General features: G+C 34.4%; 2 protein-coding genes and 1 pseudogene across 2 annotated transcripts in view; 2 read left to right on the top strand and 1 right to left on the bottom strand.

The window, feature by feature from the left end:
• The first annotated feature begins 702 nt into the window (after positions 1-702).
• On the top strand, positions 703-17,037 carry LOC132547847 (chitotriosidase-1-like; annotated as a pseudogene).
• On the top strand, positions 16,927-18,903 carry LOC132547845 (nematocyst expressed protein 3-like). Its single transcript, XM_060211650.1, has 2 exons — positions 16,927-16,955; positions 17,093-18,903. The coding sequence occupies exons 1-2, from the start codon at positions 16,927-16,929 to the stop codon at positions 17,646-17,648; spliced, it is 585 nt and encodes a 194-aa protein (XP_060067633.1). The 3' UTR covers positions 17,649-18,903.
• Positions 18,904-22,980: 4,077 nt separating this feature from the next.
• LOC132547843 (sterol O-acyltransferase 1-like) overlaps positions 22,981-26,704 on the bottom strand; it is a 28,080-nt gene continuing 24,356 nt past the window's right edge. The window contains exons 12-17 of the mRNA XM_060211649.1: positions 26,402-26,598; positions 26,062-26,138; positions 25,620-25,718; positions 24,938-25,073; positions 24,542-24,684; positions 22,981-24,100 (exon numbers count right to left, since the gene is read on the bottom strand). Of these exons, the coding sequence (XP_060067632.1) occupies positions 24,050-24,100; positions 24,542-24,684; positions 24,938-25,073; positions 25,620-25,718; positions 26,062-26,138; positions 26,402-26,598 (703 nt within the window). The 3' untranslated portion in view covers positions 22,981-24,049. The remainder of the gene's footprint in view (positions 24,101-24,541; positions 24,685-24,937; positions 25,074-25,619; positions 25,719-26,061; positions 26,139-26,401; positions 26,599-26,704) is intronic.

Here is a 26,704-nt window from a genome sequence, read left to right as displayed (position 1 = left end):
TGGTTCGAAAAATAGAAAAATTGTAGAGGAAATACCTTCATCTGTCTAAACAACTTCCCAAGCAAGTAGCTAGAAATCCTTAACTGAACTTTAATTCTGGAAGACAAAATCACTTTGTTTTCCTTCCGTCGCGATCTGTTTATGGCTTTGTACACGTAGCGACATTTCGCCCAGACTCACCAATATCCTTTTTCCCCGACGGCGCGAAACAACGTTAACGGTCATTGACGTTTGACGCCCCGCGTTGAGAATAGTTCACTAGAGAATCTACTGTGGAAGTCGTAATCGTGGTTCGGAATTTCCCAATCGTGATACTGTGATTCTTTGTGAGATTGGCGACAAATCTTTCAAGAAATCGTAGAAAACATATGTATGTGTGCATATCCACAGTAGCTCGATTTTAAGAAAGAATTTAAATTATTCTCATCATTGATTTTAAAGAAGGTCGTATTGTTGATACAGTAATAGTTGTTCTATTTAATATCGGGTGAGAAAAACTGATCGTTTAAAAAGACAAACAGTTCAATTAACGTTTCAGAAAGCTGCAGGTCCCGATCGCGGGATTTGAACTTTTGTTCATGCGAATATGTTTTTCCTTGTGAGCTGATTGGATTTTTGGAATTTGTGAATGTAATGTAAAAATATGTAATTGATAAAGAGTTACTTCCCTTGTCTTCATGAATAAAATGTATTTCGATGGCTGAGCGATCCTCCACGTACCCTGAAACATTTCCGGGAACATTATTCGAAGTTGTCAGCGTCGTGTTGTATTTGTAATTTGATACATTCTTATGACCAACTTAGAACTAGCCAGGTGTCCATTTGACGATATATATCCGAAACGTTTACTTTCGGTTTCGATACCTGTGTATAAAACAAGGAAGTGAAACGTAATTAGCTCACAGTCAGCATGGACAAAACAGGCCGCAGGTAAGAAATAATCCTCTATTTTGATTTTAATGTAGAATTTGTGAATTTTCAGGTTAAATCATGCAGTGACAATATGGAAATGCATTTAAACATGAAAACTAGCTTAAAGAGTGTAACTATCAGCCTTGTATTATTCATAAAGCATATTTCATAAAATTAATGGTATCATTTATTAGATATACATGTAATATATCAGAATATGTATCATCCTCCTGTTGGATTGACTATGAAATCTAACAGATCTAAATTTCAGAAGGTGTATTAAATTTGAGATCAGATACATCTGAGACAAAAAACTGACACCACAGACAATGTACTAAATTAATTCCTTGTCACCTCTGACTTACCTATAAATACAATCACTCTTCTCTCTTTCTCTTAAACATAAAAGCATGTATTGTTCTCTCCGAAATTATAATACCTGCTCACAAGGGCAGACAACTCTTTATTACGAAAATACAGAATATCTTTGCTCATTTGGAGGTGGCGATTCCTTACCATGGGACTTGGAGAAAAGAGTTTTTCTACATAACTTCCCACACAAATCTGGACCCAGTATAGTATATAATGGCTTGTTTCATTAATGTCTTTTATTTCAGATGTTTTGGTTGTGTCTTTATTCTGAGTCTGGTGGTATCAAGCCATGGGATACATGAGGTGGAGTCCATCAATACAGGTACTCCTTTGTCATACTCTGCTCTTAATTAGTGGACTGACATCACTTATCAGACTGAGTTGATCAGTGACATGTAAAGACCATACACTCCAATGTTTTATATCACCTTCTTAACAACTTAACTAACTTATTCATTGGTTAAACCCTTCTAGTCTGCAAATAATAACTTTATAGTTTATGTATAGTATATTGTATATAGTGATGTTGAAGTTAAAAGCAACATGCACCCTAGGTGTAATCATGTCATTCAATGGTACAAACATAGAACTTTTTTTCATAGTATGTTGCTGCTGCAGCTGCTGATGAACATTGATGATGATTAATGATGACGATTCTTTCAAAATTAAGAGAATAATGATTATTTTTAAACAGATGGTGGCCGAATAGTGTGTTACGTGATGCGGTCATCCTTTATGCCAGTAACTGACATTCCTGGTCGTCTCTGTACACACATCATTGTGGCCTTTGCTGAAATCAAAGGTCTTGCAATGGCTACACCCTCCTTCCTAGATGAAAAGTTCTACAGGGGTATAACCAAATTGAAATCTGTCGATCCCTCCCTGTCTGTGATGATCTCCATACAGCAGGACTTTACTGAGGCAATCCAGGCAACAGCTAGTCAAAAACAAAAGTGAGTGTTTATGCTTTGTTCTTCCCTTACCATATATATCCTGTAGGAAGTCCAGGCTTAAATTTTACTTCTGCCTCAAAATCAGGAATAGCCTTATTAAAGGAAAGTGAAACAAACATTGTGTTACATTATAAACTTAAACGGTATACTGTATAGGTTAGATTATTATCAGACACACATTCTGTTAAATACAGGTACCAGAGAATTGCAAAAAGCCATGACATTTTTATCCTTTTTTCATCTTTGAGTTTCCAAAAATGTTATTATTAAACATTAAAGCAAGAATGATGTCATCTACTTGTCATATTTTGGATCTAATGATCATGATGTATGAGAAAATTAATATCTACTATTTCATACTAAATGAATATTAAACTGTTGCTCTACAAAACTACTACCAAATTCATTTAGTATGGATCAACCATGACAGTTAAAACTTTCTCAAAATCTTCACACTTGCTGTTTTGTGAAATGGCTTTATTTCAAAAACTGCTTGTTACCTGTAATATACATTCACCATGATTTATAAGCTACTTCCCCCCTGAGAGGTTTGTGGCTTGTGAGCTTATGCCATGGCATCCATTCCTTATTCTGGTGTCCATTTTCCATCCTCTATTGTACATTTTCCAGTAGCCATCAACTTTCTACTAAAAATCACAGGTGAATGACCAAGTGAATTTTTACCAAATTTAGTCAGAAGCAAACCTGGGGGAAGAGAAACCAAGTTTGTATAAATGTTGTTTATCTATCCTAAGGTACTTAGGTTTAAGACCCAACAAAGGAAAATTAGCAAGGTCTTTAAATTCCTTTTTCTTTAGAAATGATTGGATTTTACCCTAATTTGGTCTGAAGCATCCATAGGTGGAAGGGAACTCAATTTTGTATAAATTTGGGTCTTAACCCCCTGGGACAGGAGCAGCAGAGCCCAAAGGGGAGAAAAGAGAAACAATTTTAAATCCTTTTCCTTCATTAAGAAAGTCTGGATTCTGTCCTGATTTGGTCTGAAGCATTTTTGGGTGATGAGAAATCAATGTTGTAGAAGCTATGGGTCTCTTAGCCCTCCTGCGACGGGAAGGGCAGGGCCCAATGGGGAAAATTGAGCAAATTCATTAAAACCCCTTTTTCTGTTGAAATAATTCAGTTTTGCCAAATTTGATCTGAAGCATTCTTTGGTGACATAAACTTTTGTATAAACAGTGCATCTGACCTCCCTTTGGGTTGAGGAGTGGGGCCTTTCCCCTAAAGTCTTTTAAATACTTTTCCTTCAGATTAGATGAATAAATTTTGACAAGCTAAACAAGGTGAGCGATGCAGGCCTTGTCTATTTTATGTTCATGTGAAAAAAGAAAAAAACTAATACATGTATAAGTTAGAGATACCGTAATCACACATATCATTGTGGTGACAATATGTGTTCCATTGTTAATTCTAGTATGTAAAATTATTAAACCATGACCATGTTACCTGTTTGTCATGTTTGAGGTTAAGTATGTTATCTGTTTGTCATGTTTGAGGTTTAGTATGTTATCTGTTTGTCATGTTTGAGGTTTAGTATGTGATCTGTTTGTCATGTTTGATGTGAAGTATGTTATCTGTTTGTCATGTTTGAGGTTTAGTATGTTATCTGTTTGTCATGTTTGAGGTTTAGTATGTTATCTGTTTGTCATGTTTGAGGTTTAGTATGTTATCTGTTTGTCATGTTTGAGGTTTATGTTTGAGGTTTAGTATGTATTATCTGTTTGTCATGTTTGAGTATGTTATCTGTTTGTCAGTATGTTATCTGTTTGTCATGTTTGAGGTTTAGTATGTTTGAGGTGTTATCTGTTTGTCATGTTTGAGGTTTAGTATGTTATCTGTTTGTCATGTTTGAGGTTTAGTATGTTATCTGTTTGTCATGTTTGATGTTTAGTATGTTATCTGTTTGTCATGTTTGAGGTTTAGTATGTGATCTGTTTGTCATGTTTGAGGTTTAGTATGTTATCTGTTTGTCATGTTTGATGTTTAGTATGTCATCTGTTTGTCATGTTTGAGGTTTAGTATGTTATCTGTTTGTCATGTTTTAAATGAAGTATGTTATCTGTTTGACATGTTTGAGGTTTAGTATGTTATCTGTTTGTCATGTTTGATGTTTAGTATGTTATCTGTTTGTCATGTTTGAGGTTTAGTATGTTTGATATGTTATCTGTTTGTCATGTTTGAGGTTTAGTATGTTATCTGTTTGTCATGTTTGAGGTTTAGTATGTATGTTTGTCATCTGTTTGTCATGTTTGATGTTTGTTTGTCATGTTTGATGTTTAGTATGTTATCTGTTTGTCATGTTTGAGGTTTAGTATGTTATCTGTTTGTCATGTTTGAGGTTTAGTATGTTATCTGTTTGTCATGTTTGAGGTTTAGTATGTTATCTGTTTGTCATGTTTGATGTGAAGTATGTTATCTGTTTGTCATGTTTGAGGTTTAGTATGTTATCTGTTTGTCATGTTTGAGGTTTAGTATGTTATCTGTTTGTCATGTTTGATGTGAAGTATGTTATCTGTTTGTCATGTTTGAGGTTTAGTATGTTATCTGTTTGTCATGTTTGAGGTTTAGTATGTTATCTGTTTGTCATGTTTGAGGTTTAGTATGTTATCTGTTTGTCATGTTTGAGATTTAGTATGTTATCTGTTTGTCATGTTTGAGGTTTAGTATGTTATCTGTTTGTCATGTTTGAGGTTTAGTATGTGATCTGTTTGTCATGTTTGATGTGAAGTATGTTATCTGTTTGTCATGTTTGATGTGAAGTATGTTATCTGTTTGTCATGTTTGATGTGAAGTATGTTATCTGTTTGTCATGTTTGAGGTTTAGTATGTTATCTGTTTGTCGTGTTTGAGGTTTAGTATGTTATCTGTTTGTCATGTTTGAGGTTTAGTATGTTATCTGTTTGTCATGTTTGAGGTTTAGTATGTTATCTGTTTGTCATGTTTGAGGTTTAGTATGTTATCTGTTTGTCATGTTTGAGGTTTATGTTATCTGTTTCTGTTTGTCATGTTTGAGTTTGTTTAGTATGTTATCTGTTTGTCATGTTTGAGGTTTAGTATGTTATCTGTTTGTCATGTTTGAGGTTTAGTATGTTATCTGTTTGTCATGTTTGAGGTTTAGTATGTTATCTGTTTGTCATGTTTGAGGTTTAGTATGTTATCTGTTTGTCATGTTTTAAATGAAGTATGTTATCTGTTTGACATGTTTGAGGTTTAGTATGTTATCTGTTTGTCATGTTTGAGGTTTAGTATGTTATCTGTTTGTCATGTTTGAGGTTTAGTATGTTATCTGTTTGTCATGTTTGAGGTTTAGTATGTTATCTGTTTGTCATGTTTGAGGTTTAGTATGTTATCTGTTTGTCATGTTTGAGGTTTAGTATGTTATCTGTTTGTCATGTTTGAGGTTTAGTATGTTATCTGTTTGTCATGTTTTAGTATGTTATCTGTTTGTCAAGTATGTTATCTGTTTGTCATGTTTGAGGTTTAGTATGTGATCTGTGTGTCATGTTTTAAATGAAGTATGTCATCTGTTTGTCATGTTTGATGTTATCTGTTTGTCATGTTTGAGGTTTTTGAGGTTTAGTATGTTATCTGTTTGTCATGTTTGATGTGAAGTATGTTATCTGTTTGTCATGTTTGATGTGAAGTATGTTATCTGTTTGTCATGTGTGAGGTTTAGTATGTTATCTGTTTGTCATGTTTGATGTGAAGTATGTTATCTGTTTGTCATGTTTGATGTTTAGGTTTAGTTATCTGTTTGTCATGTTTGATATGTTATCTGTTTGTCATGTATTTAGTATGTTATCTGTTTGTCATGTTTGAGTTTGTCATGTTTTAGTATGTTATCTGTTTGTCATGTTTGAGGTTTAGTATGTGATCTGTTTGTCATGTTTGAGGTTTAGTATGTTATCTGTTTGTCATGTTTGATGTTTAGTATGTTATCTGTTTGTCATGTTTGAGGTTTAGTATGTTATCTGTTTGTCATGTTTGAGGTTTAGTATGTTATCTGTTTGTCATGTTTGAGGTTTAGTATGTTATCTGTTTGTCATGTTTGATGTGAAGTATGTTATCTGTTTGTCATGTTTGAGGTTTAGTATGTTATCTGTTTGTCATGTTTGATGTGAAGTATGTTATCTGTTTGTCATGTTTGAGGTTTAGTATGTTATCTGTTTGTCATGTTTGAGGTTAAGTATGTTATCTGTTTGTCATGTTTGAGGTTTAGTATGTTATCTGTTTGTCATGTTTGATGTAAAGTTTGTTATCTGTTTGTCATGTTTGATGTTTAGTATGTTATCTGTTTGTCATGTTTGAGGTTTAGTATGTTATCTGTTTGTCATGTTTGAGGTTTTCTTTGTTTGTCGTGTTTCAGACTTGCTATAAACATCTCCAATTACCTGAAGAAATATGACTTTGATGGAGTTGATTTTGACTTTGAACCTCTGAATCATGTTTCTCCTCAAAACAAACAAGGATACATGGATCTCATACAGGTATATAATAGATAAGAGAGAGTAAGTATACAGGTATGTTATCTGATGTCAGTGTAGATATACAGGTATGTCATTTGATGTCAGTGTAGATATACAGGTATGTCATTTGATGTCAGTGTAGATATACAGGTATGTCATTTGATGTCAGTGTAGATATACAGGTATGTCATTTGATGTCAGTGTAGATATACAGGTATGTCATTTGATTTCTGTGTAAATATACAGGTAGATTATAAGAATCTTTCATATGCGTGTATGTAGAGCCTCGGGTTTCACTATATTTTGTGACACTTGGGTGGAATATCCCTATCCTACATACACACATAATGGAAGAGTCTTTTTCTCTCATATCTTTACCAAAATTTTGGGAAAAGGACAGTCGGTCGGCCATTATCTTCATTTTTTTCATTTTTTTAATCCAAAGTTTTGATAAAAAAGGAACTGGATATTCTTAATGATCATACCCATATTTTGCAAACTTTTAGTTTGCTGTCAAATTTCAAACCATTTTTCGGTATATTGCAGGATGAATATATTATTTGCAGATGAAAAAAAAAACAAAAATGATCTCTGTGTGATTATATAGTATGTGTAAGTAAACATCCCCGAAAAGAAATTGTTCCATCAAATACTTCAAAGAAATCAACAAGGTACAGATTTTTATAATTCAACATATAGTTTTATCATCAAAATCACAAATTTGATCATTTTAAGAAATATATCAATGTATCTTTTTACTGCTTTTAACATTTTTTCAAAATACTGTGACGCTGACATGACGTCACCATAGTCAAAGGAATTCCATTCATAAATTCAAGGCGTGACGTCACACGATCTTCTACTCCGAGTCGCTGTCGCTCTCGATCACCATGATTCGACGACGTTTGGGTGGTGGAAATTTGTGGTGATATTTATGGTGATTTGGCAATTTTCAATGTGAGAACCAGCAAACAAGGATTCGATGTGAGTTTCAGATTGTTTCTGTGATACAGGATTGTAGGTGTTAACCGTGTTTTCTTGTTGTGATGACGATGGTAAACACACTGTGACATCAGTTGTAGGCCTAGTAACTGTTGAAGTTGATGAAATGGTGGCAGAGGATGGTGTTCGGTTTGATGGAATTAATTCGGAGTTTTTTGTGTTTGACAACATATTGGAAATCACGTACTTCTGTCTGTCATTCATTGACTATGTGTTTTTATGACCCGTGACATAAACCTGCAAGGTATCGGGTACATGGTTGTCGGTCATTTTTTGTACAAGGGATTACCGACGCTGTAAGAATTGTCTCCCCTGAACACAGATTACTCCGCGCATGTGTTTGCCCATGTAAGATAGAATTTTCTTACATAGCTATCTTACATGGGCAAACTCTATCCAATATGGCGGGATATGAGAGAAATATATATACATATAGTTTAAATTGGATTGACAAAACTTACTCATTTTATTGCAGTTATTCAATATTTGGTATTTACAGATGGTACGTAAAACTTTGGATGATGAGATGAATCGCTTAGGCTCTGGTTACAAACAGATTTCTGCTGCTCTGATGCCCAGCATCCCTAGGTCAAAGATGTATGATGTACCCCGCCTGGCTAAGTAGGTCACAGATGTATGATGTATTAGGTCTGGCTAGGTAGGTCACAGATGTGTGATGCATTAGGCCTGGCTAAGTAGGTCACAGATGTGTGATGTATCAGGTCTGGCTAAGTAGGTCACAGATGTGTGATATATCAGGCCTGGCTAAATAGGTCATTTATATATGATATATCAGGCCTGGCTATGTAGGTCAAAGATGTGTGATGCATTATCCAGCCTGGCTTAATAGGTCATATATATATGATGTATCAAGCCTGCCTAAGTAGGTCACAGATGTATGATGTATCAGGCCTACTTAAGTAGGTCACAGATGTATGACGTATCAAGCCTGGCTAAATAGGTCACAGATGTGTTATGTATCAGACCTGGCTAAATAGGTCATAGATGTGTGATGTATCAGACCTGGCTTAATAAGTCACATATTTATGATGTATCAGACCTGGCTAAATAGGTCACAGATGTGTGATGTATCAGGCCTGGCTAAATAGGTCATTTATGTATGATATATCAGACTTGGTTAAGTAGGTCACAGATGTATGACCTATCCAGCCTGGCTAAAAAGGTCATGTATATATGATATATCAAGCCTGCCTAGGTAGGTCACAGATGTATGATGTATCAGGCCTGCTTAAGTAGGTCACAGATGTGTTATGTGCCTTGCTTTGTTGATTAAATCTTTGTTTTTTTTCTCTCTCAGAGTTTTGGACTTTGCTACTGCAATGACATATGATTACCATCTGTTCTTACAAAATGTGAACAACAAGACAGGATACAACAGTCCTCTGTATGCGCCTGTAGGGGAGGCAAAGGACTACTGTGTGGTTAGTATAGCAGTAGTCCATTGTAGGATCTCTGAGGAAAAGACAGAATTCTAAAGTGATGTTCTGTAGCATCATGTTGTGACTAGTGTAGTTACGATCTGTAAACAATTGATATTGAAAACTTCTATGAAATCCCCTGAACAGATTTTGATTAAATGAAATAGCATCTGTGATGGTCAAAGATGATGTGAAGAAGTGAATTATTTGGCCTGCCAGTTACCAAAGGCCTTTAGGGGCAGGCGAGACTGAATTGACTCAAGTATATCAAATACCCCTAATTTGGATGAAAAATTCATCAGTGCTTTAATGCACATTTCTGGGACATCCATTGACTCCCAAATCTCACATCTTTTGTCGATTTAAAGGAGAAAATGAGAGCTAAGTTAGACAGGGAACAGGAAACAGGGATTCTTGTTGCCATATGTATGGTGAGATAAACACTGTTCTTCATCACTCTGATTTTGATATTAATCTCTGTCATTTTCTCTTTATTGTACTAAGAATGGGACAATCAAAAACTACCTTGACCTTGGGATGCCAGCCTCTAAACTTTTGTTGGGATTGCCAACCTATGGTCGTTCATACACACTCAGTGAAGCAGTAAGACATGGCCTTCATGCTCCAGCGGTGGCCAAAGGCATGCCAGGACCAGTTAGGGGGCTGAGAGGGGTATACACCTACCAAGATGTAAGTACTGTGTATGTACATAACTAAGTACATGTATCCTATATCTACAGTATTTACAGGTGTGTACTTACTAAGTATCCTATATCTGCAGTATTTACAGGTGTGTACTTACTAAGTATCCTATATCTGCAGTATTTACAGGTGTGTACTTACTAAGTATCCTATATATGCAGTATTTACAGGTGTGTACTTACTAAGTATCCTATATCTGCAGTATTTACAGGTGTGTCCCTTACTAAGTTTCCTATATCTTCAGTATTTACAGGTGTGTACTTACTAAGTATCCTATATCTACAGTATTTACAGGTGTGTCCCTTACTAAGTTTCCTATATCTTCAGTATTTACAGGTGTGTACTTACTAAGTATCCTATACCTTCAGTATTTACAGGTGTGTACTTACTAAGTATCCTATATCTACAGTATTTACAGGTGTGTCCCTTACTAAGTAGGTGTGTGAGTTATGCATTCAATATTTACAGGTGTGTTGGTTATGTATCTGATAATTACAAGTGTGTTGGTTATGTATTCAATATTTACATGTGTGTTGGTTATGTATCTGATATTTACAAGTGTGTTGGTTATGTATTCAATATTTACATGTGTGTTGGTTATGTATCTGATATTTGCAGGTGTGTTGGTTATGTATATGATATTTACAGGTGTGGTGGTTATGTATCTGATATTTACAGGTGTGTTGGTTATGTATCTGATATTTACAGGTGTGTTGGTTATGCATCTGATATTTACAGGTGTGTTCGTTATGTATCTTATATTTACAGGTGTGTTGGTTATGTATCCAATATTTACAGCTGTGTTGGTTATGTATCTGATATTTACAGTTGTATCTGATATTTACAGGTGTGTTGGTTATGCATCTGATATTTACAGGTGTGTTGGTTATGCATCTGATATTTATAGGTGTGTTGGTTATGTATCCAATATTTACAGGTGTGTTGGTTATGTATCTGATATTTACAGATGTGTTGGTTATGTATCTGATATTTACAGGTGTGTTGGTTATGCATCTGATATTTACAGGTGTGTTGGTTATGCATCTGATATTTACAGGTGTGTTGGTTATGCATCTGATATTTATAGGTGTGTTTGTTATGCATCTGATATTTACAGGTGTGTTGGTTATGCATCTGATATTTAGAGGTGTGTTGGTTATGTATCTGATATTTACAGGTGTGTTGGTTCTGTATCCAATATTTACAGGTGTGTTGGTTCTATATCCAATATTTCTTGGTGTGTTGGTTCTGTATCTGATATTTACAGGTGTGTTGGTTATGTATCTGATATTTACAGGTGTGTTCGTTATGTATCTGATATTTACAGGTGTGTTGGTTATGTATCTGATATTTACAGGTGTGTTCGTTATGTATCTGATATTTACAGTTGTGCTGGTTATGTATCTGATATTTACAGGTGTGTTGGTTATGTATCTGATATTTACAGTTGTGCTGGTTATGTATCTGATATTTACAGGTGTGTTGGTTATGTATCTGATATTTACAGGTGTGTTGGTTATGTATCTTATATTAACAGGTATGTCGGTTGTTTTGTATCTGATATTTACAGGTGTGTTGGTTATGCATCTGATATTTACAGGTGTGTTGGTTATGCATCTGATATTTATAGGTGTCTTGGGTATGTATCTGATATTTACAGGTGTGTTGGTTATGCATCTGATATTTACAGGTGTGTTGGGTATGTATCTGATATTTACAGGTGTGTTGGTTAAGTATCTGATATTTACAGGTGTGTTGGTTAAGTATCTGATATTTACAGGTGTGTTGGTTATGCATCTGATATTTATAGGTGTGTTGGTTATGCATCTGATATTTACAGGTGTGTTGGTTATGCATCTGATATTTACAGGTGTGTTGGTTATGCTCTGATATTTACAGTTGTGTTGGTTATGCATCTGATATTTACAGGTGTGTTGGTTCTGTATCGGATATTTACAGGTGTATCGGTTATGTATCTGATATTAACATGCGTGTTGGTTGTTATGTATCTGATATTTACAGGTGTGTTGGTTATGTATCTGATATTTAGAGGTGTGTTGGTTATGTATCTGATATTTACAGGTGTGTTGATTATGTATCTTATATTTACAGGTGTGTTGGTTATGTATCCAATATTTACAGGTGTGTTGGTTATGTATCTGATATTTACAGGTGTGTTGGTTATGTATCTGATATTTAGAGGTGTCTTGGGTATGTATCTGATATTTACAGGTGTGTTGGTTATGTATCTGATATTTACAGGTGTGTTGGTTATGTATCTGATATTTACAGGTGTGTTGGTTATGTATCTGATATTTACAGGTGTGTTGGTTATGTATCTGATATTTACAGGTGTGTTGGTTATGTATCTGATATTTACAGGTGTGTTGGTTATGTATCTGATATTTACAGGTGTGTTGGTTATGTATCTGATATTTAGAGGTGTGTTGGTTATGTATCTGATATTTACAGGTGTGTTGGTTATGTATCTGATATTTAGAGGTGTGTTGGTTATATATCTGATATTTAGAGGTGTGTTGGTTATATATCTGATATTTACAGGTGTGTTGGTTATGTATCTGATATTTACAGGTGTGTTGGTTATATATCTGATATTTAGAGGTGTGTTGGTTATATATCTGATATTTACAGGTGTGTTGGTTATGTATCTGATATTTAGAGGTGTGTTGGTTATGTATCTGATATTTAGAGGTGTGTTGGTTATGCATCAGATATTTAGAGGTGTGTTGGTTATGTATCTGATATTTACAGGTGTGTTGGTTCTGTATCTGATATTTACAGGTGTGTTGGTTATGTATATGATATTTACAGATGTGTTGGTTATGTATCTGATATTTACAGGTGTGTTGGTTCTGTATCTGATATTTACAGGTTTGTTGGTTATGTATCTGATATTTACAGATGTGTTGGTTATGTATCTGATATTTACAGGTGTGTTGGTTATGCATCTGATATTTACAGATGTGTTGGTTAAGTATCTGATATTTACAGGTTTGTTGGTTATGTATCTGATATTTACAGGTTTGTTGGTTATGTATCTGATATTTACAGGTTTGTTGGTTATGTATCTGATATTTACAGGTGTGTTGGTTATGTATCTGATATTTACAGGTTTGTTGGTTATGTATCTGATATTTACAGATGTGTTGGTTAAGTATCTGATATTTACAGGTGTGTTGGTTAAGTATCTGATATTTACAGGTGCATTGCTTATGTATCTGATATTTACAGGTGTGTTGGTTCTGTATCTGATATTTACAGGTGTGTTGGTTAAGTATCTGATATTTACAGGTGCATTGCTTATGTATCTGATATTTACAGGTGTGTTGGTTATGCATCTGATATTTACAGGTGTGTTGGTTATGCATCTGATATTTACAGGTGTGTTGGTTATGCTCTGATATTTACAGTTGTGTTGGTTATGCATCTGATATTTACAGGTGTGTTGGTTCTGTATCGGATATTTACAGGTGTATCGGTTATGTATCTGATATTAACATGCGTGTTGGTTGTTATGTATCTGATATTTCCAGGTGTGTTGGTTATGTATCTGATATTTACATGTGTACTGGTTATGTATCTGATATTTACAGATGTGTTGAATATGTATCTGATATTTACAGGTGTGTTGGTTATGTATCTGATATTTAGAGGTGTCTTGGGTATGTATCTGATATTTACAGGTGTGTTGGTTATGTATCTGATATTTAGAGGTGTCTTGGGTATGTATCTGATATTTACAGGTGTGTTGGTTATGTATCTGATATTTACAGGTGTGTTGGTTATGTATCTGATATTTACAGGTGTGTTGGTTATGTATCTGATATTTACAGGTGTGTTGGTTATGTATCTGATATTTACAGGTGTGTTGGTTATGTATCTGATATTTACAGGTGTGTTGGTTATGTATCTGATATTTAGAGGTGTGTTGGTTATGTATCTGATATTTACAGGTGTGTTGGTTATGTATCTGATATTTACAGGTGTGTTGGTTATGTATCTGATATTTACAGGTGTGTTGGTTATGTATCTGATATTTACAGGTGTGTTGGTTATGTATCTGATATTTAGAGGTGTGTTGGTTATGTATCTGATATTTACAGGTGTGTTGGTTATGTATCTGATATTTAGAGGTGTGTTGGTTATATATCTGATATTTAGAGGTGTGTTGGTTATATATCTGATATTTACAGGTGTGTTGGTTATGTATCTGATATTTACAGGTGTGTTGGTTATATATCTGATATTTAGAGGTGTGTTGGTTATATATCTGATATTTACAGGTGTGTTGGTTATGTATCTGATATTTAGAGGTGTGTTGGTTATGTATCTGATATTTAGAGGTGTGTTGGTTATGCATCAGATATTTACAGGTGTGTTGGTTATGTATCTGATATTTACAGGTGTGTTGGTTCTGTATCTGATATTTACAGGTGTGTTGGTTATGTATATGATATTTACAGATGTGTTGGTTATGTATCTGATATTTACAGGTGTGTTGGTTCTGTATCTGATATTTACAGGTTTGTTGGTTATGTATCTGATATTTACAGATGTGTTGGTTATGTATCTGATATTTACAGGTGTGTTGGTTATGCATCTGATATTTACAGATGTTTGGTTAAGTATCTGATATTTACAGGTTTGTTGGTTATGTATCTGATATTTACAGGTTTGTTGGTTATGTATCTGATATTTACAGGTTTGTTGGTTATGTATCTGATATTTACAGGTGTGTTGGTTATGTATCTGATATTTACAGGTTTGTTGGTTATGTATCTGATATTTACAGATGTGTTGGTTAAGTATCTGATATTTACAGGTGTGTTGGTTAAGTATCTGATATTTACAGGTGCATTGCTTATGTATCTGATATTTACAGGTGTGTTGGTTCTGTATCTGATATTTACAGGTGTGTTGGTTCTGTATCTGATATTTACAGGTGCATTGCTTATGTATCTGATATTTACAGGTGTGTCTGTGATGTATTCAATATTTACAGGTGTGTTGGTTTTGCATCTGATATTTTCTGGTGTGTTGGTTATGTATTCAATATTTACAGGTGTGTTGGTTCTGTATCTGATATTTACAGGTGTAGTGTTTATTTACAGGTGTGTAAAGTATTGAGATCCCAAAGATCAACAAGTGTTTGGGACAATCAGTCAGAGGTTCCGTACCTTTTTGCTGGAAAGACTTGGGCATCATATGATGATGTAAGGAGCAGTACCAACAAGGTTAGAATCAAAGTGTATTATAGTCTTAATGTATATATGTGTATAGTCAGGTGATTCTGTGCAATGTAGGGTATTGTTGCTCTTTTACCTGAAACGCACAGAAAATATTTATTTTGAAAATAGCTTTTGCTTTGATTTCTTATTAATGGCAGTTGTTTTCACATTGACTTTATTAACATATGTGATGTCTACATTTATTACCTACATAGGTAAATTGTTCCATCATTCTCTGTATGTCTTGTGACTTTTATGAGAGATAACATTAATATGTGGTTTCTAAATCACCTACAGAGGTAAATTGGTCCATCATTCTCTGTATGTCTTGTGACTTTTACGAGAGATAACATTAATATGTGATTTCTAAATCACCTACAGAGGTAAATTGGTCCATCATTCTCTGTATGTCTTGTGACTTTTACGAGAGATAACATTAATATGTGATTTCTAAATCACCTACAGAGGTAAATTGGTCCATCATTCTCTGTATGTCTTGTGACTTTTACGAGAGATAACATTAATATGTGATTTCTAAATCACCTACAGAGGTAAATTGGTCCATCATTCTCTGTATGTCTTGTGACTTTTACGAGAGATAACATTAATATGTGATTTCTAAATCACCTACAGAGGTAAATTGGTCCATCATTCTCTGTATGTCTTGTGACTTTTACGAGAGATAACATTAATATGTGATTTCTAAATCACCTACAGAGGTAAATTGGTCCATCATTCTCTGTATGTCTTGTGACTTTTACGAGAGATAACATTAATATGTGATTTCTAAATCACCTACAGAGGTAAATTGGTCCATCATTCTCTGTATGTCTTGTGACTTTTACGAGAGATAACATTAATATGTGATTTCTAAATCACCTACAGAGGTAAATTGGTCCATCATTCTCTGTATGTCTTGTGACTTTTACGAGAGATAACAGATATCCATTTTCTGACATGAGAAAATTATCATCATTTGCTGGCCTCTGATTGGTTGAAATATAGATTTTATATGATCTTGATGAAATTCTGATATCTAGTAACATTGTCAGTAATGACACTAACAACATATGGGTGATGTATACGTCGACAGATTAAGAAAAATGGCTACCACTTTCTTGTCTGATTTGATTTGTCAGAACTAAAAACTGGTGGCTTTAAACGAAACTGATATGTAGATATGTATAAGGACAGTAGAAACACACCTACAACTATCATACAGCATCAATTACGACTATGGGGGTAGTTTGTAGGACATAGGTATCATTAGCATTTCAGTCACAATTACATATACATGTAATACTTGTGAAGAGTTTGATGAGATTTCTATTTTTATCTTGCTATCAAGTTGATAACACTATTTTTCCATTTTTTACTACTTATGTTTTTCTCTCTTACAAGTGTCATTATGTGATCAGGAGAGGCCTAGGGGGTGTTGGAATCTGGGCACTTCATCTTGATGACTTCAGCGGTATGTACTGTAACCAAGGCAAATTCCCCCTGGTGACAGCAATTTTAACTTGCCTCAAGGGAGATCACTACCAAAGATATCGACCACATTCTAACAGAAATGACAAGTGATGTCCACAAATTTGGATTTATTTGAGAGATACTTTGTAGCTGACATTGTACAGTAACTTTTTTGATATGTCAAACTTTTATCTTTAATCTAGGTTTTGTATTTATTTTTTTTTTAATTTTCTTTTCTTTATTGTTTAGTAAGTGTAACATTTATCATTTTTATACTTTTTACATCAACCTTTATGCTAATGATATTTTAGCTTTCTTATCTGAAGAAAATGGTATGGGTATCATGATCAAACTTTTCAATATAAACATCTTGCAAGTGTTGAGTTCATTAAATTGAACACAACCTTCAGTTTTTTTTTCATGACTATGATTTCTGGAATGGATTCTTCAGTAATGGTGGAATCAAAAAAAAAAGCTATGATAATTGATAATGATCAATGATTGCCAAGCTCACCAGCAGCACCACCAGCAGTAGCAGCAGCACCATCAGCACCATCAGCAGCAGCAGCTCCATCAGCAGCACCATCAGCACGAGCAGCAGCACCATCAGCAGCACCATTAGCAGCAGCACTAGCAGCAGCACCAGCACCATCAGCACCACCACCACCAGCAGCACCACCAGCAGCACCACCACCAGCAGCACCATCAGCACCATCAGCAGCACCATCAGCAGCACCAGCACCATCAGCAGCAGTAGCAGAAGCATCAGCAGCACCATCAGCAGCAGCAGCACCATCAGCAGCACGAGCAGCAGCACCATCAGCAGCACCATCAGCAGCACCATTAGCAGCAGCACCATCAGCAGCAGCAGCACCATCAGCAGCACCATCAGCAGCAGCAGCACCATCAGCAGCAGCAGCACCATCAGCAGCACCGTCAGCAGCAGCAGCATCAGCAGCACCGTCAGCAGCATCAGCAGCACCGTCAGCAGCAGCACCATCAGCAGCAGCATCAGCAGCACCATCAGCAGCAGCATCAGCAGCAAGATGCTCTTACCAGTATTGATATAACTTTTTTTATAAGGCTGGTGGTGCAATAATGTATAGTTAGGGGCATTGAAGACCTTCAAAAAATTTACCCCAGTTACTTTAGTTTGAATTATTCCAACATTCAATTGACTTGTTTAATTGGCCTGGAGTGGATAAATAAAATTGATAGAACATCAGAATAATTCCAACTACAGTTACTTTAAAGTGATTAGATTTGATGTAAATAGGTTCAAAGCATTGTCATATTTTTTTTTTTTTTAAATCAGTGAATTTATATGTCCATGAAACAGATTAAAATAGAAATGGATTATAATACTTTTTTTTCAGTGGTATACTAATAATAGCTTGTTTTGCACTCAAGTCATTGCCCTTATTCAAATGCAGTCTGCCCGAATTTAAGATTGCAGTAATAAGTCTAAACCTCCCCACAGTGCTTAAGTAACAGTGCACTTATTTAGATAGATATACAGCATTGTTTAGTTGAGACTTTACTATGATTCAGGTGATGCATGATCTGTGAATTGTTGTCTCATGGTTAATGGTTCTCTGACTGTCAGCATTTCGTAGATAATGGTTTGGTGAATGTATACATCAGCATTTCGTAGATAATGGTTTGGTGAATGAATACATCAGCATTTCCTAGTTAATGGTTTGGTGAATGAATACATCAGCATTTTGTAGATAATGGTTTGGCAAATGTTTATGTCTGCATTTCGTAGTTTGTGGTTTGGTGAATGTTTACGTCAGCGTTTCGTAATTAATGGTTTGGTGAATGTATACGTCAGCATTTTGTATTTGGTGAATGTATAAATCAGCATTTCGTAGATAATGGTTTGGTGAATGTTTACGTCAGCATTTCGTAGATAATGGTTTGGTGAATGTTTACGTCAGCATTTCGTAGATAATGGTTTGGTGAATGTATACATCAGCATTTCGTAGTTAATGGTTTGGTGAATGTATACGCAGCATTTCGTATTTGGTGAATGTATACGTCAGCATTTCGTAGTTAATGGTTTGGTGAATGTATACATCAGCGTTTTGTATTTGATGTTTTGATGAATATGTAAGTCTGATAATTAATGATTCCATGAACTTCGGGGTTTAGGTGGGTAACAAAGTTATGTAACTTGAAAATAATTTACTTTCAATACCCTGTCTACATTCCATTTGTTACACTTTTTACTTTAGAGGATTTTAATTGCTTTACCCAAGAAAAACAACACTGTACATGTTTGTATATCTGGAAGTATTTAATAAAATGTTTTAAATTCTTAATTTTCCAGGATTTATTGAATATTTAATCATGTTTTAAGTAGAAAGCAATATTAAATAGAGCAATAGAAAAATAGACAAAATATTTTATAGAGAATATTCAATGTCTGGAATCACTCACAAGAAATGCAAAAACTGTAGAAAACATATAAACAAAATATTATGTATTGCTGGGTTTGTACAACAAATCCAGATCAATCTTGACACTTCTTACAATCATATATTTGAAAGACAAAAATTATCCACTACATTTGTCAGATGATATGGAAGAAGCTGAGGCCAACAAGAGGCCCATAGGGCCTCTATCTCTCACCTGCATTTAGCAGACTTAATGCAAAGGATATTCCTCTTCTCTCAAGGATGCTTCAGACTCAATTTTTTTACCAAATCTTCTCAGCCAAAATGAAAAAAATTATCTGAAATTGTTCTATCCCCCCTATAGGGCACCACATCTCAGCCCCTGAAGTCGAGACCTACAGAGAATGCTTGACAGAATTTGGTAAAAATTCCTAATTGACAACTGAAAAATTATTTCACAAAATCATTGTCAATATTTGGTCTTGTCCTACAGGTCCAAAGTGACCCAAATTACAAAACCACCAAAAAAAAGAGAAAAAAATCTCAGTCACTTGCGGGTATATCAGACGAAAAAAACTCCTTAATCTATCAACATGGGAATGATTTATTACCCATGTTGGGTCCATGCCTCCTGGGGAGGGTAAGATCCCTTGATTTTACAAATTTGGGTCTCCATCACCAAAGATTTTGAAGAAATCCAAATCAGATGTTACAGTAATTACCATTTACACTCCTGTTACGTAATGTTAACGGACAGTCGCTGCACCATAACCTCTCTGGTCCTTGGAACCAGGTAAGCGTGAAAAAAAAGCATGCAAAATCAATACAAGGAAATTGTAAGTATGCATCTGACACACACAAAAAAATTCTTACAAACAGTCACTCATCCAGGTGTCAATACAATCATTTACACTCTTAGCTTGTCTTACCACCATCCACACTCCTGTGTAACAAAGAAGTCAATTGCAGGGATCAATATTAACGATAAATTACCACTGAAGATATCTACATATTTATATTCAAGCCCTTGAAAGACCTCTGATATGATCAAAATGTTTGTTTTTCATTCCTTTGGAGAGTTATCTGCCTTGTGTCGTCTATCTTTATCATAAGCTACTTCAAATAGTTTTAATTTGCTTGTACCATTGTGAGATCAACATGTTTGAAGTCTTAGAATCAGCTAGTCTCCACCCATCCTACCAACATCATATATGTCAATTTTAAGGAGGCCTTGATGTATTAATATATCAGGTTACTGTGATTTTCACTTAAGGTCAAACGTCTACAAAGTATGACACCAAATATTGTGATGATTCAGGAAATGCTGGTCCACACTATGTCTCCCTTTTACTGCTACAGAAATATCGATGGAATGAAGTTACAAATAGTAAAACAAAAGGAGAGCATATGTATTCTGTAACAAAACATTCTACCTTTCCGTTACTAAGTAACTCAATACATGTATTAGATAAACAATGATCTATTCAATAAATGAAAAACGTAAACATATACATATAAGTTAATTACATATTTTAAACAATGAAAATTGTCAAAAAAGATTCAAAATAAATACCACTAATACAGACTAGCACTCAAACACTGAAACAAACTAACATGGACACTAATGTGTTGGACATCATGGCTAGGTACCATCATATGTATCTATCCACATCTAAGTAAATTCTGGTGGAAAGACCAAGTACTTCCTCATTATAATTCATCTCTGTGTTAATGTTTTGGCTAACTGGCTGAATACTAGATAGAGATATAAGGTACTAGAATGCCACTCATTTTTTCAGGTTATATGCCCTTGTTTGATACTGTGGTCCTAACACTGGTACTTTCTGACCTTTGTGAAATTAAGACCTGAGACTGTTTTGAATTCGACGCCCACTTCTGGAATTAAGTGAATTCTGCATACACAATAGAGCCAGAGAAATGAACCAGACTCCATAATGTTATGTTCGTCTGGCTTTAAATACATAAAGTATTCAAAATACTTATAGTAACATCGGTATATAAGGGATTTTTTTTCATTTCTTTATAGTTTGAGAAAAATGAGAAAAAGAAAAAATAATTATTACCATGACAATGGATGCAAGTATAATTGTGAGCACATGACAGAATCCTTGTCGAGTTACATAATACAAACTATCACATTCTACAAAATAATGTAAAAATACTTCACAAAGTGAGTAGATAATCTCTAAGCATATTCTAAATACATCAATTTACCACATACACTACTGTAAGTAAAAGAAACTCTAAATACTGACACATTGGATTACTGAGAACAATTTGGAAGGTTTGAGTTCATCTTATGGAGAAAAGTTTACACTTCTATTATGCTATAAAGTTTGGAAAAAGGCTGAAAACTTTCCCCTCCCCTATGATAAGTATTAAGCATAACTAATTGCAAAAATGATCAATATTTTGAATAAATATCTTTGATATAAACACATTTTGTAGTAATGCCATAATAGGATAGGTTAGGAGTTTCCTACATCCTTAACATCTTTAAACGACCTATAATCTGCTATGATAGGATAGGTTAGGAGTTTCCTACAACCATAACATCTACACGACCTATAATCTGCTATGATAGGATAGGTTAGGAGTTTCCTACAACCATAACATCTACACGACCTGTAATCTGCTATGATAGGATAGGTTAGGAGTTTCCTACAACCATAACATCTACACGACCTATAATCTGCTATGATAGGATAGGTTAGGAGTTTCCTACAACCTTAACATCTACACTCGACCTATAATCTGCTATGATAGGATAGGTTAGAAGTTTCCTACAACCTTAACATCTACACGACCTGTAATCTGCTATGATAGGATAGGTTAGGAGTTTCCTACAACCTTAACATCTACACTCGACCTATAATCTGCTATGATAGGATAGGTTAGGAGTTTCCTACAACCTTAACATCTACACTCGACCTATAATCTGCTATGATAGGATAGGTTAGGAGTTTTCTACAATCTTAACAACAAACGGTAGCTAAGAGACATGTCAAAAGAGACAGGTATGGGTAACAACAAACACACTGTTGAAATATCTATTTATAAACAAACTGGAGTATTTCAATTTGATAAACTGTTAAAAAATTATTTGTATACAACAAATTTTTATACAACTTTGAAAATTGTCCTTGCATGTTTAGTTAAATGTCATTAGTAACTAAGTTGACACTTTAGTGATCCCAATTGTTTAAGAGATTATTTATTTGATAGATTATTTTTCTGGTAATGATCGAATCAAATGATAGAGAATAATTTGTATAATAACATTTCTGAGTATCATATATTGATAGTATTGATGCATTCAAACACGAACATATCAAAATATAGATATTTGCACACAATTTTGGCACCAGTATATAGATCATATATGTATTTCTAACCTATATTGACTATCAAAACAAATACAAGAAATCACATGTTGGAGAATCATATCATTTCAAAAGGAGAAGTTTGAATCTTAACCAGCTATAACCTCTAGTTTTACAGACACGGTCATAGTATCCTGCTGTCATACTATTATAGTAAGGCTACATCTCAGAAATGATATGGTTTAAAACATTATGACAAAAAGATACAGCATGAATTCCATTTTTTTTATCTTCAGATATTTTCACAACATTTGGGCACTTGGCCTGAGACAGATTATATCAGTATTCTGTACTTGAACTTTGCAGCACTTACAAATAAAATTATCAGGAGCATTGAGTCTGAATAATATATTTGGTAAGATGGAAGACTATAGGAAAAAATAACTACAAAAATCCTTGTAAAAATACAAGTCTTTGGGCCTTCAGGTGCTACGTACTCTCAAGGAATACAACAATACAGGCCTCTGTTGATAACATTTTACGTTTAGAAAAGACAAGAATTTTCAATAGTTTACTGATGTTGCTTAATATTTCATACTGAAATGCTGAAAAGTCTAAGTACATGAAAATCATAACATAAATGACCTGAGGTGATGGAATTATTTTATACGTAAGTCTTGAGCTTACACACTGATCACAAACATACAGTTGACCAAAGGGAGATAATTATAAAACTTCCATCAATTTGATCAAAACTTATCTACCTATAATGGAGTACAACTTCAGAATATGGATACATATGAAAAACATTCATTAATTTCTATCACATGATTTTGGAGGATTTATCCTTATAACACTTTTGCATACTTTTACAAAAATAAGAGCTGATCTTTCTGACAATTGTAGGTCTTTCCCAATTTATACTTGAAATGCTTCATTTAAAGTGTCAATTAACCAATTTGTCCCCATAAAAGGCCAATGGTCATTTATGACTGCTAGATAAGATACTGGACTGATGTCACACAGACAACATTGTGACATCATAAGGGACACTCCATTGATATAGAGTCAAGACCACTTCAAGAATGACATAGAAAAGAAGGTATTCTGCAAAATATGCCACAATAATTGATCATGTGATAGAATAGATAATAAATTTTAGCATAGGAACTCTTTTAGGGCCATGTCTATCTAGATTATTCCTTTTCCACGGAAAGATAAGAGACAGCAAAATCTCAATTACACGATGAGTCACTTACAAATGATTCAACACAGCTATCAGAAACATAATAAATATAATGACAAGGTTCCTTTGCAAAGGCATTCCACGAAGTGTTATTGCATTTGAAATCTTTAATATCATTTTTGTTCTATAATGGGACTGCTTTCAGAATGACAGAAAACATATGAAGGATGATATAAGCACTATGATTAAGTCAAACCTGAATCAAAACACCTATCAAAACTTCCCAGTAAATGTAACCAGTAAATATGTTCTGTAGACAACAAAGTGCACTCGACCTGTACAATCATAGATAATCTGGTCCCACAAAAAGATATTCTTCCTCACATCAAAGCCTGGTCCCAGAAAAATAATCAGATTTAAATATGTCACACCCTGGTCTCAGAAAAACAATAACTTAATGATGTCAGCAGAAATCGACTTTAGGCATAAGTATGTCCTTCCCATGCATTACTTCTGTCCTGTTGTTGTTCTTTTATTTCAAATCATGCAAGTCCATGACCGTGGGATTATATAGTCCAAGAAGTTATCCTGTAACAAACAAAGTAAAACCTCTCAACATTTCTATATATCTGGCCGTTTATGATAGAGAATGCTGAAGTTAAAGCATTACAGATACCTATTATATACAGTGGAAACTACTTACCTGATAATGTCATGTCAGTTAATATCACCATGTTATTATATTAATGAGATTGGAAACTACTTATCTGATAATGTCACGTCAGTTAATATCACCATGTTATTATATTAATGAGATTGGAAACTACTTACCTGATAATGTCACGACAGTTAATATCACCATGTTATTATATTAATGAGATCATCATAGTATAAATTAACATACTCTTAGTTTCTGATGATTTCATTTGGACTTTTATCAAACATTCTAGAATAGCTGTATGTAATATATTGATCAAGTTTTCTGCAGAAAACAGGAAAATTGTACTCTGCATGATCCGCTGTACTTACAGTGTTAACAGGACAGTTGATCCTGGCGTACCACTCCATACTATAGAGACACATTAGCAGACCATTCCCTATAAAAAGAGCCACCCACAGAAATACATTCCAGCTACGAGAAACTCCTTTGTCCGTCACAAAGATGAAAGAAACTGAAAACAAAATAATATCTTCATTAATTGCAGAAATGTTTTCAAAAATCACATCGCTTGAATGATTTTATTAATATGTGAATAACGAGGGAAAAATCAGTTTGCTTTGAATAACATTGTTATTTAAACTGTATTTGCAGGAAATCGTTTCCCGTGGTAAAAATTGTTTTTGTTACACCCATAAAAAGATAACAACTACATTGTATTACTTTAAGTCTGTATTTATAAACCAATGAAAAGTTAGAATACTTACAGCCAGCTCCCATGAACATGACAAAGAGGACTGGGTAGAAAAAGCTGAAGCACACAGTTAGGATGTATTCGTGTACCACGGCCGAGATCAGGAAGACTAGGGCCATCGCGCCAGCACGATTCCGCGAACCCATCAGCTATATATGATAAACATGTAGTATGATTAATAAGTATTTTAAGACCTCTGGAAAAGCTTAAAAAACACATATGATATATGTTTTAGTCATTAAATAGCGTACCAATGAAACACCAGCTGATGTCGACCATTTTGTGTAATTTCCACATGTAGAATTACGTTTACAGTATTATTTATCAATAAGACCTTCCCTTTTCACTGTTTTCACTCTTCTCAAAGGATGCAATTTCATAAAACTAAATATGATATACACCAAACACACAGCAGTTAGCTTTGAAAACTACACTTTACACTCTGACAGAGAAAGGGCTTTACCCCAGTGAAGTTGGATAACTTGTAATAGGTGAAATTAACACTGGATACTACGAAATATTGAATTTCCTTTTTGTCCTTCTTGCATTCATGTTGCTAGTGAATGCCAAGTATAGTCATTCAATGCTTCTCCGAAAGTCCTACGTAAACAGTCAACAAACATTTTAAAGACAGGTGAATCTTTCTTTACAATGGTCCTGCTGTAAAGATGATTGATAGTAGAGGAAGATGTTACCCTATTACAATCCTTATAGATGTAGGTATACAGCCAGTCATGTACCACAATGTTCCACGTTCTGTAATAGTTGGCAAATGTTGTTGAGTTCCACCAATCCTAATCAAAACATAATTCATCATAAAATTATACCACAGCATTCTAGTGTCTGGTTTGGGATCATTGTTAGTAAACAGTTAAAAGGAAGTCAATCCTATGTTGTTAACGTTTTCAACCTTAACACAATCACAATCAGAACTTAAATTTTAAAAAAAAACAACACATATGGTCATGTTCACTTTAAGTAAGGTTTCTCCTGTCAAACTATCTCTGTAGGATTTCTGTTTCATCTCAATGTATGTGACTTTGACAGAGAAAACGACTGTTAAGATAATTACATTCATGAAATTGTTATGTAATCTATACTTGACCCGTCAATGTAATATAGCCACTTCTTCCTTACCTTGTAAAACATCCGATCACCAAACTTCAGCATCTCTGCAAATGCATTGAGCCAGGAATGAAGGATGGCAAAGAAAGCTTTAAAGAAAAATAAATACAGTCAATGGGTTTTTTCTGTAATCAATAGTTTCACCAATTTACTTCATCAATACACAATCTAGATACACACATCACAAGCTAGACAGAAGGCTTTGGCTCTTAGCAGTTATAAACAGTTGTATATATGTCACATGACTAGTCTATAAATAGTTGTATCAATGTCACATGACTTACCTTTAAATAGCTGTATATATGTCACATGACTAGCCTATAAATAGTTGTACAGATGTCATGTGGCTTACCTATGAATAACACTAAAGTGCCTGGAAGCATGCACCCAAATACAGACAGGAGGAGTGCCTTAGGTGTCACATGGTTCTTGTTAAAGTTGTTGAAGTATGGAACACAGAATCTCTCAAAGATGTAGTAAGTATAAAGAAGGCAAGCCAGCACTTGGGCGAAGTTTGTAACCACATAATTCCAACGGATTGTCTTTGTCCTACAAAGTTAAACACAACGAACAAGAGAAAATGTCTTACCTTTACTATCTATTTACCGATCATCTGATTAAACAAATCACACAAACTATACAGCTAGGGTGAACA

The sequence above is a fragment of the Ylistrum balloti genome, unplaced genomic scaffold (assembly GCF_031769215.1).
Source record: "Ylistrum balloti isolate Yb309-2 unplaced genomic scaffold, AGI_CSIRO_Ybal_v1 Utg369984, whole genome shotgun sequence".
NCBI classification, from domain to species: domain Eukaryota; kingdom Metazoa; phylum Mollusca; class Bivalvia; order Pectinida; family Pectinidae; genus Ylistrum; species Ylistrum balloti.
The sequence above is the reverse complement of the archived record's forward strand: the minus strand, read 5'-3'. Positions and strand labels throughout refer to the sequence as shown.